Genomic DNA, 18,015 nt, shown 5'->3' on the forward strand with positions numbered 1-18,015 from the left:
CATTGGTCTGGGGGCTGTTCTGAGCCATGTCCCCCCAAATAGCTCAGAGGCCCCTGTGGCTTTTTATTCCCAGACACTCTCCTCGGCTGAGAGGAACTACAGCCAGATTGACAAGGAGGCTCTGGCTGCGGTGTCCTGGATTTAAAAATTCCATGGCTATCTGTGAGGTCGGCACTTTACTCTCTACACTGACAACAAGCCTCTCCTTGGGCTTCTGGCCAGTGATAGGCTGACCCCGTCTATCCTGTCTCCCAGGATGACTCACTGCACGGAGTTTCTTGCAGCGTACTCTTATATGCTGAGATACAATCCTGGCAAGCAGCTGGGGCACACTGATGCCCCCTCCCCTGCACTGACCCACACCCGGTCCCATGTCTCTCGGTCCTGTCCATTGCAGATTTGGACCTTCCTCTGTCAGCCACTAACGTGGCCGCCCACTCTGAAGCCGACCCTGTCCTTTCACAAGTCATGGCATGGATCCTGAGGGGCTGGCCTACAGGGGGAGTCTCTCAGGAGTTCCGCCCCTTTAAGACATGTCAGTTGGAGCTGTCCCTGCACTGTGGGTGCCTGCTGTGGGGCGATAGAGTGGTCATTCCCCACTCCCTCCGGCCCTAGGTCCTCTCCCATCTCCATGTGAACCACCCCGGATTCGCACACATGAAGGTGCTGGCCCGGAGTTACATCTGGTGGCCCCGCCTGGATGATGAGATTGAGGGCTGGGTAGGGAGGTGTGTGCCCTGCCAAGTGTCCCGCCCTGCTCTCCCCTCCTCACCCTCCCGGGAGTGGGAGTTGCCTAGGGGGCCTTGGTCCCGGCTACATCTCGATTTTGCAGGTCCCTTCCACAGCCAGGTATTCCTGGTGGTCGTGGATGCCTTCTCTTGTTGGATGGAGTTGGTCTTCATGTCCTCCACCACTGCTGAGGGTACGGTGTGGGCCTTGCGGTGACTTTTCACCACCCACAGCTTGCCGGACGTCGTGGTGTCTGACAATGGCCCGCAATTCTCACCCATGACATTCCAGGCCTTCCTGGCCACCCAGGGGATCTGCCACGTGCCAGTAGCCCCTTACCATCCAGCCAGCAATGGCCGGGTGGAGAGGGCGGTCCGATCGGCCAAGGATGCTTTGGGCCGCATGGACCGTGGCGACTGGCCGGCAAGGGTGGCTGCTTACGTTATGGCCCAGCACTCCACTCCTTGCCCCATCATGCGTTTCCCCAAATGCAGCAATCTGTACAATTATTTCAGCAATGAAGAAGTCAAAGGTGATTATGATCAAGTGGAATCTACACTGTATATTGGACATTAATACAATTGAGCGAATCCAGAGATATTTCACGAGAAGAGTACTCCACTCCTTGGCTCATAATAGAATACCTTATGCCACCAAGCTTGGAATGTTGGGCTTGGACAACCTAGAACTATGCCAGCCTATGGTTTGATCGAAGCATAGTACACAATGCAAGCGTTCCTTGGCCTTTTAGATTTCTACGCGCCTTTCTTGCCTCACAAGGCGTCACTAGCCAAGCCGCTGCATCGGTTGCTCAACCAATCTGCGGCCTGGCGCTGGGGCAGCCATGAAGCGCATGCATTCGCAGCTGTCAAAGCCATGCTGACGTCAGAGGCAGTCTTAGTTCAGTACGGTGACAAGATGCCACTGATGTTAGCATGTGACGCCTCCCTCGTTGGTCTGGGGGCTGTTCTGAGCCATGTCACCCCTAATAGCTCAGAGGCCCCTGTGGCTTTTTATTCCCAGACACTCTCCTCGGCTGAGAGGAACTACAGCCAGATTGACAAGGAGGCTCTGGCTGCGATGTCCTGGATTTAAAAATTCCATGGCTATCTGTGAGGTCGGCACTTTACTCTCTACACTGACAACAAGCCTCTCCTTGGGCTTCTGGCCAGTGATAGGCTGACCCCGTCTATCCTGTCTCCCAGGATGACTCACTGCACGGAGTTTCTTGCAGCGTACTCTTATATGCTGAGATACAATCCTGGCAAGCAGCTGGGGCACACTGATGCCCCCTCCCCTGCACTGACCCACACCCGGTCCCATGTCTCTCGGTCCTGTCCATTGCAGATTTGGACCTTCCTCTGTCAGCCACTAACGTGGCCGCCCACTCTGAAGCCGACCCTGTCCTTTCACAAGTCATGGCATGGATCCTGAGGGGCTGGCCTACAGGGGGAGTCTCTCAGGAGTTCCTCCCCTTTAAGACATGTCAGTTGGAGCTGTCCCTGCACTGTGGGTGCCTGCTGTGGAGCGATAGAGTGGTCATTCCCCCCTCCCTCCAGCCCTAGGTCCTCTCCCATTTCCATGTGGACCACCCCGGAGTCGCACACATGAAGGTGCTGGCCCGGAGTTACGTCTGGTGGCCCCACCTGGATGACGAGATTGAGGGCTGGGTAGGGAGGTGTGTGCTCTGCTAAGTGTCCCGCCCTGCTCTCCCCTCCTCACCCTCCCGGGAGTGGGAGTTGCCTAGGGGGCCTTGGTCCCGGCTACATCTCGATTTTGCAGGTCCCTTCCACAGCCAGGTATTCCTGGTGGTCCTGGATGCCTTCTCTTGTTGGATGGAGTTGGTCTTCATGTCCTCCACCACTGCTGAGGGTACGGTGTGGGCCTTGCGGTGACTTTTCACCACCCACAGCTTGCCGGACGTCGTGGTGTCTGACAATGGCCCGTAATTCTCACCCATGACATTCCAGGCCTTCCTGGCCACCCAGGGGATCTGCCACGTGCCAGTATCACCTTACCATCCAGCCAGCAATGGCCGGGTGGAGAGGGCGGTCCGATCGGCCAAGGATGCTTTGGGCCGCATGGACCGTGGCGACTGGCCGGCAAGGGTGGCTGCTTACGTTATGGCCCAGCACTCCACTCCTTGCCCCATCATGCGTTTCCCCAAATGCAGCAATCTGTACAATTATTTCAGCAATAAAGAAGTCAAAGGTGATTATGATCAAGTGGAATCTACACTGTATATCGGACATTAATACAATTGAGCGAATCCAGAGATATTTCACGAGAAGAGTACTCCACTCCTCTGCTCATAATAGAATACCTTATGCCACCAGGCTTGGAATGTTGGGCTTGGACAACCTAGAACTACGCCAGTCTACGGTTTGATCGAAGCATAGTAAACAATGCAAGCGTTCCTTGGCCTTTTAAATTTCTACGGACCTTTCTTGCCTCACAAGGCGTCACTAGCCAAGCCGCTGCATCGGTTGCTCAACCAATCTGTGGCCTGGCGCTGGGGCAGCCATGAAGCGCATGCATTCGCAGCTGTCAAAGCCATGCTGACGTCAGAGGCAGTCTTAGTTCAATACGGTGACAAGATGCCACTGATGTTAGCATGTGACGCCTCCCCCGTTGGTCTGGGGGCTGTTCTGAGCCATGTCACCCCTAATAGCTCAGAGGCCCCTGTGGCTTTTTATTCCCAGACACTCTCCTCGGCTGAGAGGAACTACAGCCAGATTGACAAGGAGGCTCTGGCTGCGGTGTCCGGGATTAAAAAATTCCATGGCTATCTGTAAGGTCGGCACTTTACTCTCTACACTGACAACAAGCCTCTCCTTGGGCTTCTGGCCAGTGATAGGCTGGCCCCATCTAACCTGTCTCCCAGGATGACTCACTGCATGGAGTTTCTTGCAGCGTACTCTTATATGCTGAGATACAATCCTGGCAAGCAGCTGGGGCACACTGATGCCCCCTCCCCTGCACTGACCCACACCCGGTCCCATGTCTCTCGGTCCTGTCCATTGCAGATTTGGACCTTCCTCTGTCAGCCACTAACGTGGCCGCCCACTCTGAAGCCGACCCTGTCCTTTCACAAGTCATGGCATGGATCCTGAGGGCGACTGGCCGGCAAGGATGGCTGCTTACCTTATGGCCCAGCACTCCACTCCTTGCCCCATCATGCGTAAAAGCCCTGTGGAGCTACTGATGGGCCTGCGCCTGCAGCCTACCCTGGATTGCACCCTCTCTATTTGGGGGAACAGCCTGGCAACCTGGGGGCCCCTTCCCGTTCCTTCCGGGTGGGTGACTTGGTCTGGGCCAGGAACTACTCTGGGGACCCTCAGTGGATGCCTGCCACCATCTTCGAAATAACTGGTCTCTGTTCCTACAGGGTCCACCTACCCGATGGCATCGAGTGGTGGCTCCATGTGGACCAACTGAGGCACCGCCACCCTACAGAGGCGACTCCATCCGACACGCTGAGGCTGGCTACCGTTGCCTTGCAGCCAGCCCCAGGCCCTTCGCAGTTCGCAGTCTCCGTTCCGCATGAAGACTTCCACGAGTTAGGCCTCCCCTGCCCAGTTACTGTGTTCCAGCAACCTGTTTCGCAGGCTCAAGCCATTCCCACAATTCCCAGTTCCTCCAGTTTAGGTTTTCCGCTACCAGGTCTTCCCAACCCCCTTGCCGCCTGCCAGCCAGTTTGTAATTCCCCGCCTGTTCAGGCCACGCCCCCACTGCCTGGCCTACCTCCTCCTGAGATTCCGCCATCCGGACTAGGCCTCCATGACATCACCCGGAGCTCCACTCCCTCTGGGGAGGAGCTGCTACAGGGACGTCTTACCTCTCCAGCACTGCCTCTCAAACTGAGGTGTTCTCGGCGTGTCCACCACCATCCCACCTACCTTCATGAGTACACCTGCGCCATGTCGACGCATGCGCCCTCGCTGGGGGAGAAGAGGTGTTTTAGTCCTCCAGGCTACGACTGACAGCCAGTAACAGCCAGGCCGCACTTAATTGGCTAAGGCGCGGCATGGCTGAGCACAGGCTGTCAGACACATGCCTATTGGCCTCCCTGCTTGACAGCACCGTATAAATAACTGTCAAGCAGGGCGGAGTCCCGATCTACCGCTAGCCTGTCTATTGTTCTGTCTGTTCTAATAAAGAGCTGTTAACTTACCCCAGGAACCTCCTGCCTCATTCTTCCTCAGCTAAACTTCACACAAAATTGTCTGCTACAACATCCTACCTGTCAATGACTATTCAGCGTCAACCGCAATAATACACGACCACAAAATAGATTCAAACTCAAGACAAACCACTCCAAACTCAATCGCAGAAAATGTGACCTCAGCAACAGAGTGGTCAATGTCTGGATGCACTACCCAACTCTGTTGTTACATCCTCAAACCCCCATAACTTTAACCTTAAACTGTCTAGTGTGGACCTCACCCCTTTCTTAAGAAGTCTATAAAGGGGGCGGGCATAAGCACACCAGCATGCCTGCCATTCCTGTCCTACTGTCTCCATTTGTACCCATTACCTGGATTCATGTACATGTTTACAGTTATACTTGTTATCTCGTACATGTTTGACAAAATAATAAATAAAAAACAAATATAATGATCATGAGTTATTTATTTAGAAAATTTATCATGCCACTACACCAACTCACTCATGGAGAGTCTGTGCGTCAGGCCTACGGTTATATTCCTTTTAGGATCTTTGGCCTGCCACGCTCTCTATTGTTTCATTATGCTGTTTCATTAGTGTAGTAATTGGGAGGGGGGATAGAAAGGAGTAGAATTGTGGAATGTTTTTTTGTCATTCCTTTCTAAAAGCCCAAGTAGCCCCTGTAGGCCAGCCCCTCAGCCCATCTTTTGTCTCCGCACCTCTGCATTTGATCAGAACTAGATGGGTGGAAAGGCCAGCATGGGCGAAGAAGATTGGACCATGTGATGGATTTATGGGTGTGGGGATAAGATCATGAACTTTCAACTGGGTAGGATCCCAGGAAGCTTTTAGATTTGGGATTCCATGGATTGTATGGACATGTCTGTCTTATTAAATTGGAACTTGGAATCTGATTTAATTTTGCATGATATTTGGAACGCTGATATTATCCCAAATTTAAAAGATTCACATGTTCTTCTAGGGTTTCACAGAAGAGTCATCTGGGCCAACAACCTCCGGAAGAGGATCCCCAATTAAGGTGACATAAAGTCCTACCAATGGGGAGGCGTTGGAGGAGGAAAATGCCAAAGACAACCAAATGGTTAGTGCATCCATCCGCCCCTTTACAATAAAATGCAACCTCCAAGTGCCAGAAACGGAAGTGGAAGGGGAAGTTGAAAAGGGGAAATTGTGGACACCAGCTGCACTCGATGCTTAATCAGCATGTCGATTGTGGAGCAACTAGGTATACGCACAAGACCCCTAAACCATCCCATTCAGTTTGAGCAAGTGGGTGGAACACTGATCGGAGGGGCCATAGCCACAAAAATTACTGAGTTGGTAAAGTTGATAATAGGCTGCTACTATGAATTCCTCAGATTCATCATAGCTCCAAGAATGCAGGAATTAATTATCTTCGGACTTGCATGGCTGGACAAGTGGGTGCCTACAATAAAGTGGGAGGATGGTGTTAGAAAATTGATTATCGGCTTTGGCCCTTTACTACCGGTGGAGCCAAAAGGCCACCCAGGAACGATTGAACCCAACAGCCCATACTGTCCGGAACCAGCAGCACCTGCAACAGACACCAAACCCCCAGGGATCCAACAGGGTACCAAAAGACTACTGGGACTTAGTGGGGGTGTTCAGTGAGGAAGATTGCAACTATCTTCCCCCTCACCAGCCCACAGATTGCGCAATAGACTTCAAACCTGAGGTTACCTTACTGAAGCCAAAATTGTACTCCATGACTCCCAAAGAGATGGTTGAATTGAGGAAGTACATTGACATCAATTTGAAACAGGGATTTATTGAACCAGCGAAGTCAAAAATAGCAGCCCCAGTGCTCTTCAGAGAAAAGAAAGATGGTGAGGTTCATCTCTGTGTTGACCTGTGAGCCTTGAATGTGGTATGCAAAAAGAACACTTATCCCCGTCCCCTCATGAAAGATATGTTGAACCACTTGGCAAACGGCAAGATCTTCACCAAGCTGGACTTGAGAGAGGCGTATTATCGCATACGGATCAGAGAGGGAGATGAATGGAAGACCACTTTTAACACCCCCACTTGGCAGTTTTCAATACAAAGTGATGCCATTTGGGCTACAAGGAGCACCCACAGTCTTTATGCAGTACATAAATGAGGTGTTACATGAGCACCTGAACCATGGAGTGCTTGTTTATCTAGATGACATCTTGATCTTCTCTGAAATCCTAGAACACGTAAAGCTGGTACAGCAAGTCCTGAAAAAACTTTCGGCTGCCAAGTGTGAGTTTCACAAGACCCCATTAGATTACTTGGATTATCACATCTTTTGTTTCCACACCTCTGCATCTGACCGGAACTAGATGGGTGGAAATGCTAGCGTGGGTGAAGAAGATTGGACCATGTGATGGATTTATGGGTGTGGTGATAAGATCATGAACTTACAACTGGGTGGAATCCCAGGAAGCTTTTAGATTTCCATAGTTTGTGCCAACATGTATGTCTTATTAAATTGGAACTTTAAGGATAGGTCTGCCTTGTACTCTAATTTAATTTTGCATGATATTTGGAACGCTGACACTGTGAGGCTTACTATAAAACCCCAAATAAACCATTTGATGAGCTCTGTATTACCTTGAGGTCCACCAGCCCCTGGCAAACCATGTCTTCAAGTGTTTAAAAAGAGTACCAAGGTGGGAGCTAATCTTATCTTCACAGGGAAGGGAACACAGGGAACATTATCCCACAGGGAAGGAACCACCACAGAAAAGGCCCTTCTTGGTCTCATTAAGCATCCTAAATAAATAAATAAACAAACAAATAAATAAATAAATAAATAAAGTTTGGCACTGAAAAATATTTAACAAGCAACTTCACAAAATAGCCTTTATATATTCATATGTTACTTATGTTGTTTAAATTATGATTTTAATAAAGTGTTACTAGAATGGCTTAAGGAATTTGTGTTCATTCTCTATCAGCTTAGTAAGAAGTTCATTAAACAATTACAGGTAAAAGATAAAAATCCTGTTATTTCAAATAACCAATCTTCAATATAAATTATATGTTCTTTTATCAGAAGTGTTACTATATTAATGGAATTAGGGAAATTGAAAAAAATTAGGATGCAGTTCCTAGCATTAAACAAACTTCAAGTGAAAGTTAAGATAACTATTTCTATAAATTCCCCTAATAATCGTGTAGTAGTTTATAACAAAAGAATAAAACCTCAATTAACTCTAGCACCCCATATTCCAATTTAGTTTTTGGAAACCAAGAAAAATATATATATTAAAAAGCCTGTGAGAACAAAACAGGAGAAACTGTTTAAACCTTGGCCAGGAAAATAAAATAAAATTATAGAACGTATAGAAATAGCTTGGTTTAGGAAATATATTATTATAAATATACTCTAATAGACCAGGAAATTATAAAAAACATTTGGAAATGTGTTTGCATGAACTTCTGTAGAGTGGAATATGTTTGAATGATAAGACTGAGAAAATATGAAAGACCAAACTTTAAAATTTGGAGGAACTGCACGTTAACTTTATCTATTCAATTAAACAAATATTCTGGATTGGCCTCTAAAATAAGAGAACTGAAAAATCTCTGTGTTCTTCTGCCAGGCAATTTTTATATTTAAGAGAAAAGCTTAGGCTTTTAGTAGCAGTAGTTTTCAATTCTCCAAATGACTAGATTTGGCAACAAATCAGTCCGGGCTACAAAATGGTAAAAGGATTCCCCCCCCCCCCCCCCCCAGTTAATAGAAATAAACAAATGTCTTATGTCTTTGGTGAGGCAGTCGAAGAAAAACCAAATGTAAGACATCAAGTTATTACAAAAAACAGACGGCGGCTTTTGTTTAGCGAGAAGAGTTTTTAAAAGGGATGGTATAAAGTTGAGAACAACAATTTCAGAGAGAATACAGTAGCAATGTAGTACTTTTCCCTGTAAACGACTTTCCCTGCTCATTTTCTTTTCATTCCCAGTGCATATATTCCTCTGGAATAGAAAAAGAGAGAGAGAATAATGGCATTTCACACGGTCTCCATTTTTGACTGCTTTAAGAATCAAACAGTGAAATGGGTGGCATATAAATTTTCATTCTAGCATGTTGAAGTGGCTATTCAGTGTTATCATTATGGTAACAAGGATTTGCCATAGCTAATAACATGTTACCCTGAAAATAAGATAGGGTATTATTTTCTTTTGACCTTCAAATAAGCTCTTGGCCTTATTTTTGGGGAGGTCTTATTATTTTTGAAATGCAGGAGGCAGAGAGTGTGGTCACCTCATGGCTGCTGCAGTGTTGCAATATTTTCAGGAAAGGCTTATTTTCAGGGGAGGGCTTATTTTAGCGCATGCACTCAAAAGCCCAATTGAGGGCTTTTCAGGGAAACAGGATAGGACAATATTACTCAGATTTTAAGATGTATGGAAATCAGATCCCCAAATTGCCCATGTTGTACTGCAATAAAGAAGGGGTATTCATTGGATGGGGGGGGGTTGTCAAAATAATTCATGATGATATTTACATCAAAGGACATCTTATTTATTCATTCAGCATTCATTCAATTTTTACTTCACTCAAGTCTTAATGACTCTGGGAAGTTGCAGCCATATTTTTTTTAATCCAGTGGTAAGCTTTTTTATATTTCTGAAAAATTATGTATTCATGCTTGTGAGTATGTGTGATTGTTTGGTTATGCGACATCAAATCAATGTCAGTTCTTTAGTGACTGCATTGTCTTTCTCCATCATGATGTGTCCTCAGCTTAGCCTCTTAGGATTCAGTGGTGCATTCGTTGATGTTGTAATTATATTATCCATCCTGCTCCTTGTTGCCCTCTTCTCTTTCCTTCCTTCTTCCCAGCATTATGAATCTCTCATGGGGATTGCATCTTCATAGAATGCATCCAAAAATATTAGACAGCAGAAAATATTTGTAGCTCAGAGTTGAACTGTGGTTCCTTGGTGTTCTCTGAGTTTAGTTGTTTCCTTGCAGATATTTCATTACCAAACTAGGTAATAACACTGCAGAACACTTAGGATCCTACAAAAAGGTCAGAGTTTGAATCTCTTCATTTGTGCCCCAAGTGAGAAGTATGGATTGGTTTCTTCAATAATTCATTTGCTTTTCTGGCTAACCATAATATTGCATTCTCAAGTCTTTTCCAACACCCAATTTTTCTGTCTTTCTTTTTCCTATTTTTTTCTTCTCCTTTGCATCTTTCACACTCTGTCCATTCTTCTTTCTCTTGGCTTGTATTAGATTTTTAATCTTGTGATCAAAATCCTTAATAAAATTACACACACACACACACACACACACACACACACACAGAGGGGGGAGATAATGAGTACATTGAAACATGACAATACTGTTATAATACAGAAGTTCCTTTTGATGTAAAATTGTTCATTGCAAGCTGAATACCTAGAAATTCTACTTTTTTCTATGTACCACTAGAAATGCAAAATGAGAGATCCTTGGTGTTCTCTGAGCTTGGTTATTTTTTTACAGAAGATTCATTACCCAAACAAGGTAGCATCATTAGTTTCAACACTAAATTACAACTATTCTCCTCTATCAAACTGCAATATCTGACATTATTATGCACGCTTGGAATACTGCATCCAGTTTTGGTCGCCACAATGTAAAAAGGTGTGGAGACTCTAGAAAGAGTGCAGAGAAGAGCAACAAATATGATTAGGGGACTAGAGACTAAAACATGAAGAACAACTGCTGGAACTGGACATGTCTAGTTTGATGAAAAGAAGGACTAGGGGAGACATGATAGCAGTGTTCCAATATCTCAGGGGTGCCACAAAGAAGAGGGAGTCAAACTATTCTTCAAAGCACCTGAGGGCAGGACAAGAAGCAATGGGTGGAAACTAATCAAGGAGAGAAGCAACTTAGAACTGAGGAGAAATTTCCTGACAGTTAGAACAATTAAATCAGTGGAACAACTTGCTTCCAGAAGTTGTGAATGCTCCAACAGTGGAAGTTTTTAAGAAGATGTTGGATAGCTATTTGTCTGAAGTGGTGTAGGGTTTCCTGCCTAAGCAGGGGGTTGGACTAGAAGACTTCCAAGGTCTCTTCCAACTCCGTTCTATGTTTGAAAGTATTTTTAAGGTGATTCCTAACTGATTCAGTCCCTCAAACGAATCAGAATTACTGACAAGATACATCGCAAAAAAAGAAACTATTGCTTGCTGTGTATTTGCCACTCAGACTTTAATGATTAATGAGAGAAGATGAACATAAACTAAACAGTTCTAAAAAAACAACCACATCGTTAATGCAATTTTTCATTCTGCAATTAAATACACCACTGCTGAAAATAAGGCAATCAAACCGGCATGCTTGCAGTGACTTCTGAACCATTAAGCAAAATCCCACTTGTATAGACCATCCATATTCCAAAGAGGGAACCAACATATCCTGGGGAAACATTTTCTCAATTTTTCTGCAAATGTAACCAGAGTGGTTTTAAAATCAAGACAAGTGGTTAAAAAGAACCATTCTTTGCTTAACCCTAAGCACACTTCATTTGCACTTAGTATGTTGTTCTGGGAAAGTAGAACTGAATAATACTTTCCATTTTGGAAGGTTTTTTTAGGGTTAGGAATTAAATTATATTGTTGAAAAAAGGTGCAAATTCTTTTTCTAGTACATTATATCTTATTTGTACATAATCTTTGCTTGAAAGAGAAAAACAAATGTTGATCATAGAATTATATGGGAAAATATAGAAATCAATTCTGCCTTTGAATCCTATTTTCTTTTTTTGGGTTGATCTCCCCCTTTTTTAAAATGGCAGAAGACACCTCAAGCCTCATTCCTGAGGATTGTAAAATATATGTGTATAGGCAGTCCTCAATTTACGACGACAATTGAGACCAGAATTTTCATTGCTAAGCAAGGCAGTTGTTTAGTGCATCCTGCCCAATTGTATGATCTTTTCTGCCATAGTCTTTAAGCAAATCATGCTTTCATTAAGCAAATCCATTTCCCCCATTGACTTTGCTTGTAGGAAGCTGTCTGGGAAGTTTGCAAATGGCAAACATGTGATGGATTGGGCGAACCAGTAATGGCAGGGGCTGGAGGCTCCGCCCATCCACCCAGATGCTTCTGCGCATGCGTACGAGTGAACCGGTAGTAAAAATAATGGAAATTCTATATGCTGGTTGATGAGTGCCTGAATCTTAATCATGTGATTATAGGGTTTACTGTAACGCACTGGTTGTAAGTTATTTTTTTCAGTGCCATTGTAACTTGAAATGACACTAAATGAATGGATGTAAGTCAAGGACTATCTCTATTCCAATCCAGATATTAAGATGAACACATCAATATGTACACACAACAATTTAATAATGAAAGGAGACTTTCCATTCTCCAAGACTTTTGGCTGGTGACCATAAAACAAATGGGGAAACTCATATATAACATTCAACAAGTACCTGAAAAAATATTTCATTATTAAATTGGGATCAGTATTGCCCAAAACTGTGTTTCAATTGCAGAACTGAAAAGGGAACGAATACATTTTGCCATATAATTTCGTCTGGACTTAATTGTTGTTTTGCAAACATTCGAATCATTTCTGTGTCAAGGTTGAAGATAGAAAATACTATAAAACACTAAAGATTTTAAGTTGTCTGGCTGAACTTTCTTTGGGTTTATGGTATTTCAAGGTTTAACTAGCTTCCACATCCTAGTGTTCTTCCCATGCTTCTTATCTTTTGGCTTAGATTTGAAGGCCAATATCTCAAGATCAGAGATTGTCAATCTTGATAACTTTCAGATGCCTGGACCACAAACATCTTAAAATTTCCAAGGATGAGAAACACTGATGTGGAGAATACCATAGATAAAACATTTCAAGTAAAATGTAAACATGGTGGAATGATAAATTAGCTTTTGGAAATCAACAGATGCAAAAAAAGGCTTTCTTTCAGGTACAAATAACTTGAACTAGAGAACGGTGCCACTATCCTCTTCAAATTTTCACCCTGCTATCACCCTGCTATTAGCATACAGATTTTCTATTTCAAAATTGAGACCCAGTATAGAACAAGGTGTATGGGACATGGTGGCTCAGTGGCTAAGACGCTGAGCTTGTCGATCAGAAAGGGGGCAGTTCGAATCCCTAGCACTGTGTAACAGAGTGAGCTCCCATTGCTTGTCTCAGCTTCTGTCAACCTAGCTGTTCAAAAGCATGTAAAAATGCAAGTAGAAAAATAGGAACCATCTTTGGTGGGAAGGTAACAGCGTTCTGGGCGCCTTCGGCATTTAGTTATGCCGGCCACATGACCACAGATACGTCTTCGGACAGCGCTGGCTCTTCGGCGTTGAAACGGAGATTAATTAATTAATTAATTAATAATTAGACTTATATGCCGCTTCATAGGGCTTTCAGTCCTCTCTAAGCAGTTTACAGATTTTTTAGCAAGTTGAGTCAGCAATTTGCCCCCACAATCTGGGTCCTCATTTCACCCACCTCGGAAGGATGGAAGGCTGAGTCGACCTTGAGCCGGTGAGATTTGAACCGCTGAATTGCAGATCACAGTCAGCTGAAGTGGCCTGCAGTACTGCACCCTAACCACTGCGCCACCTCGGCTCTTTTAGATGAGCATCATCCCCTAGAGACAGGAACAACTAGCACATATGTGTGAGGCCAACCATAACCTTTACCTATGGAACAAGGCATACTACCCCAGGATTACGGTATATGTGGAGAATTCCATAAATAAATACCCCCTTCCCTCCTTCCTTGTAGCTCTAACCAGGTGAGAATACACAGAACAGGATTTTCAATGGGGAAGGTTTTATTTTCAGTGAGGGTTGCAATTAGGGCCTTTTCTTCATGCAAAAGCCATAATGACAGGACAATAATATCATAAAAGGTATGACTATGATTGCAATGCGTCATACCATGATACAAAAGTGAACACAAATATTTTTCCCTTTTAATTTCCCCCCTATAGTTTTCCATTTTCCCCTTTAAAACAATGAATTTGAGTAGTTTCTCATCCAACAATGAGGAGGAAATGTACCACTTAAATTCTATTGCATTTGATAAATACATACAAAGCAACAGAAATAGTGGAGTGAGTGTCACAAAGAATCCTTACATGTTTCTGAGAATAGCTGTTTTATCCCATTCCAAAGCCTCATTTAATATTGAAATACACTCTTTCAAAACCCTTCTTTCAACTAAAGAATTCCAGTTAATTATAATGTAAGCATAATGATGACACTTTTCATTTTGTGATCCATGAGATTCCCCCCACCTTGCCATTTACTACATGGGTTTCTGTTTTTTCTATACCCATTCAGATTTTTTGGATTTTGAGTACTCAGAACTATCACAGACAGATGGAGTATCAGAGGACTTTCTCTCCAGAGTAGAATAATGAACTGAGGGCTTATCGTAACTTGTAAATGAATGAGAACTATGATGGCACACCTCTTGGGATTTAAAAGCCAAGGGTTCTTTTACAAAGTAGGACTGGTGCTCATGTCTTGATTGCTCAGATGGATTCTCCCGCTGTTTGGCTTCATTGAAAAGCAAATCTTGATTGGAAGATTCATTACATACCTTATTTTGGTTACTGTTGAGATGAGAACCAATTATCTGTTGAAGAGTCATTGTGGGTGGAAAAGGACAGTCTTCTGTAGCCTTACAAGCAAGCAAGCATTTCATACCACCCTCGGGGGCGGGCATGCTTCCATGATGAATATTGCCTGGATGGTCATCTTGCTGCAGGTCAGGGATACCTTCCTCTTCTGCGTTGAACTTTTGCAACAGAAGCTTATTTCTACGATTTCTTAACCCACTGGTCCGCAAAGCAAAGATTAGGTCAACAAGACTAAGAAGAAAGGAGAAGCCCCCAAGCCCCCAAATGAAAAGCATCATGATGGTTTTTTCAGTTGGTCTGGAAATGTAGCAATCAACAAAACTCATGCAAGGAAAGCGGTCACAGGAAAAACGCTTTGGAACAAAAAAACCAAAGAGATAGTACTGACCAGTTCCAAAGCCAGCCTCTATCAATATTCTCATAATCAGATGAACTATATAAGCCCTGGAAAAATCCAGGGCAGCCATTTCATTTCTCCTGCCAATTTTTCTCTTTTTCGCTGAACTTTTGGAGTCCTTTGTAATTTTGCAGCCAGATAAAGGCTTAATTTCTTTGTACTGAGAATAAGGGGAGGAAGAGGCTTTTACAATGTGTCTGACCACACCATGTAATATACAGACACCAAAAACAACATAAGGAAGGAGGACAGACATACTATGAATCAGCCAGAACCGAAAGTGCGATACTGGAGCAAAAAGATCATAACACACATTGGAACATCCTGGTTGCAGTGTGTTGCAGATGAAGCGTTCTTGCTCATCTTGATAGAGAGGATAGGCCGCTAAAAATATCACCATAAATCGTAGGAAGATCACAACTGCTAACCAAATCTTTCCTAGAAAATAAGAACAAAAACAGAGGGATTGTCAATAACAGAGGAGCAGATATCTTATATCTGGGATGGCGAACCTATGGCTGGTGTGCCCAAAATGATATGTGGAGCCATGTCGCCTGGCATATGCAGCATTGCCCATTTCTCTTCCGGGTTTCTGGCACACATGCACACGCGATGATCAGCTGGCCTTTGTACATGCAGCAGTGCCAGAAAACCAGAAGAGCTGGTCTTCCATTTTCCGGTGTGAGCATGCGTGCCGGCCAGATGTTTGGCATGTGTACATGCATGGCAGTAACCAGAAGATTTGCTGGTCAGGATGCATATGCGTGCAGGAAACTAGAAGTTCATTTCCGGTGTGTGCATGCCCCTTGGGCAATTCTTCCTGGTTGTGGCACAGAAGTGCTCCCTTTTTGGCACTCAGTCCCGAAAAGGTTTACCACTACTGTCTTATATGCTAAAGGTTTGGTACAAAAATATCAAATACATGTGAACATCTCCAAGAGAAAGTTTGAAGCAGCTCTAAAATTGATAATTATCAAACTCACGGAACGAATATTGAATATGTGTTTAAGGCAAGATTTTGGTACATGCTCATATCTTAATATTCTTTGATTTCTGAACTAGCAAAGTTTAAATACTGGATGGAAGGAGCAGATGAAAATGTTTATTGGACATACATTTTTAAAACTGAAGAAAATGTGAAGTCTATACAGTGGGGAACCAAAGATGCTTTTTTTCTAAAAGCAAACTGTTTTTTTCTTTGAAAATATTTCGCTTCTCATCCAAGAAACTTCTTCAGTTCATGGATGTTCAGTTCTTGAAACAGAAGCATTATGTTGTCAAAGAAAACATATCAACAAACTCACAATAGAATTCCCTATGCCACTAGGCTTGAAATTCTGGGCTTGGACAATCTGGAACTATGCCGCCTGTGGTGCGATCTAAGCATAGTGCACAAAATTGTCTGCTACAACATCTTGCCTGTCAACAACTTCTTCAGCTTCAACCACAATAATACACGGGCGAACAATTGATGCAAACTCAAGATTCAAACTCGATTGTAGAAAATACACTTCAGCAACAGAGTGGTCAACACCTGGAATGCTCTACACGACTCCATTGTTACAGCCCCTAACCCTCACAGCTTCAATCTCAAACTGTCACCGTGGAGCTTACCCCATTCCTAAGAGGTTCGTAAAGGGTGCATGCATAAGCGTGCCTACTGTCCCTCTCTTACTGTCCCCATTTATCTGTATTTACTTCCTTTGTTCATGTTTATGTTCTTACCTATACTTGTTATCTTGTACATGTTTGAAAAACAAACAAACAAATAAATAAAATAAAAAACAAAAAAAGTCCAGTTGACTTTTTTGCGGTGGGTGGGGGGGAACCTTTGGGACAACCATGACCTGGATGTTTGAGAACCTCCACAGACATTCAGGGAGGTTTATCATTCCCGCTGAATGGTAGAACAAGTTTATGATTCTTAGAAATATCTTTGAATCACTTTTATGCCCCATACATGAATAAGAATAGTCATGTTTAATTGCCACTGAAACTATAGCTCATACTCTTCTGCCTCTCTCACACAGACTCAATTAATAAAATATGTAGGAAATACTGATCATTTTTACCTGTAGCTACTGTTTTCAGATTAGTATGAAGTAGTTTCTCTGAATGTGGCCAAATTCTGCTATGCTGTATGTAAAATTAGGCAAGCTCTGACTGCCCACTGTTAAACCACTACCATTCGCAACATTTATTATTATTATTATGCTTTTATTTGCTGGTCTGTGATCGTAATAATAATAGATTTATTGATTATAGACTATTTGGGTTTTAAATGACTTGTCATTTAAAAAAAAATTAAGGCATTAATTACAGTAGTAGATCAACAGACCTATAAAGAAAATAATGACTATGATGGAAAAAGGCCCACACATTTATTAAGATAACTTACTATCTCAGTCATTACTCTGCACCATTCATATTATGTTCACACAGGTTTAAACAAGCTATCATGCATGACTTATTAAGACCTTGTCCTTCAGACAACTTCACTGTAACAAATAACAGCTGAAAAGTTAACTAATCCTTTAAATAGCTAAACACAAATACATACCTTACAAATAATGTACTTACCTATAATCGTCTCATTGTAGCTTAGAGCAATGATGAGGAAACTGAATGCATTTGCATACTCCATGCTGAAACTTGATTGCCCAATTATTGAACCTATAACGAAAATCTCTGCATTCTCAAAACCTACAGAAATCTAAACAGAGAGAGCAAAATGAGAAGTACTGAAAAGATGGCCAGAGAGTGGAAGGAAACACAACTTCGCAGAGTGGAGCCAGCCTTCTTTAGAAAACATAACTGAAGACATTTGTTGCTCTCACCTCTGCCCCAACAACTGCACAAAGACAAAAGGCAGTAGGGATTATCCTGGCTATTGTCAGCTTTCCTTACCCTCTTGGGGGCATTCCAGGTTCCTAAAATTACTGGAATAGTTGAGCGATGAAAGATAAATTGAGAGAAGAAATAATAGAACAAGCTTTGTTTTGCCCGGGTGATAGAAATGAGTATCACAAGGGAAGAGGATATAGCAACACCAGCTGCCAGGGCTCCCGATGATATTGTCTTTGTAG

The 18,015-nt window shown here is 43.5% G+C and overlaps 1 protein-coding gene across 1 annotated transcript; it reads right to left on the minus strand.

Moving 5' to 3' along the window:
- Nucleotides 1-14,216: 14,216 nt before the first annotated feature.
- Nucleotides 14,217-17,791, minus strand: GJD4 (gap junction protein delta 4). Its single transcript, XM_087711830.1, has 2 exons — nt 17,510-17,791; nt 14,217-15,367 (listed from the first exon to the last, which is right to left on the minus strand). Exons 1-2 carry the CDS (start codon nt 17,571-17,573, stop codon nt 14,217-14,219), a joined length of 1,215 nt encoding a protein of 404 aa, XP_087567956.1. The 5' UTR covers nt 17,574-17,791.
- Between the last annotated feature and the right edge of the window lie 224 nt (nt 17,792-18,015).

This window comes from Thamnophis sirtalis, unplaced genomic scaffold (genome assembly GCF_051295495.1).
Source record: "Thamnophis sirtalis isolate CommonGarterSnake01/CBP01778 unplaced genomic scaffold, rThaSir2_p1.2 scaffold_4, whole genome shotgun sequence".
Lineage (NCBI taxonomy): Eukaryota > Metazoa > Chordata > Lepidosauria > Squamata > Natricidae > Thamnophis > Thamnophis sirtalis.

Coding starts and splice junctions, on each gene's coding strand:
- GJD4 (XM_087711830.1), bottom strand. CDS start 17,573: ATGGAGTATGCAAATGCATTCAGTTTCCTCATCATTGCTCTAAGCTAC. Junction 15,368..17,509: donor CTACAATGAGACGATTATAG/GTAAGTACATTA, acceptor CTTATTTTCTAG/GAAAGATTTGGTTAGCAGTT.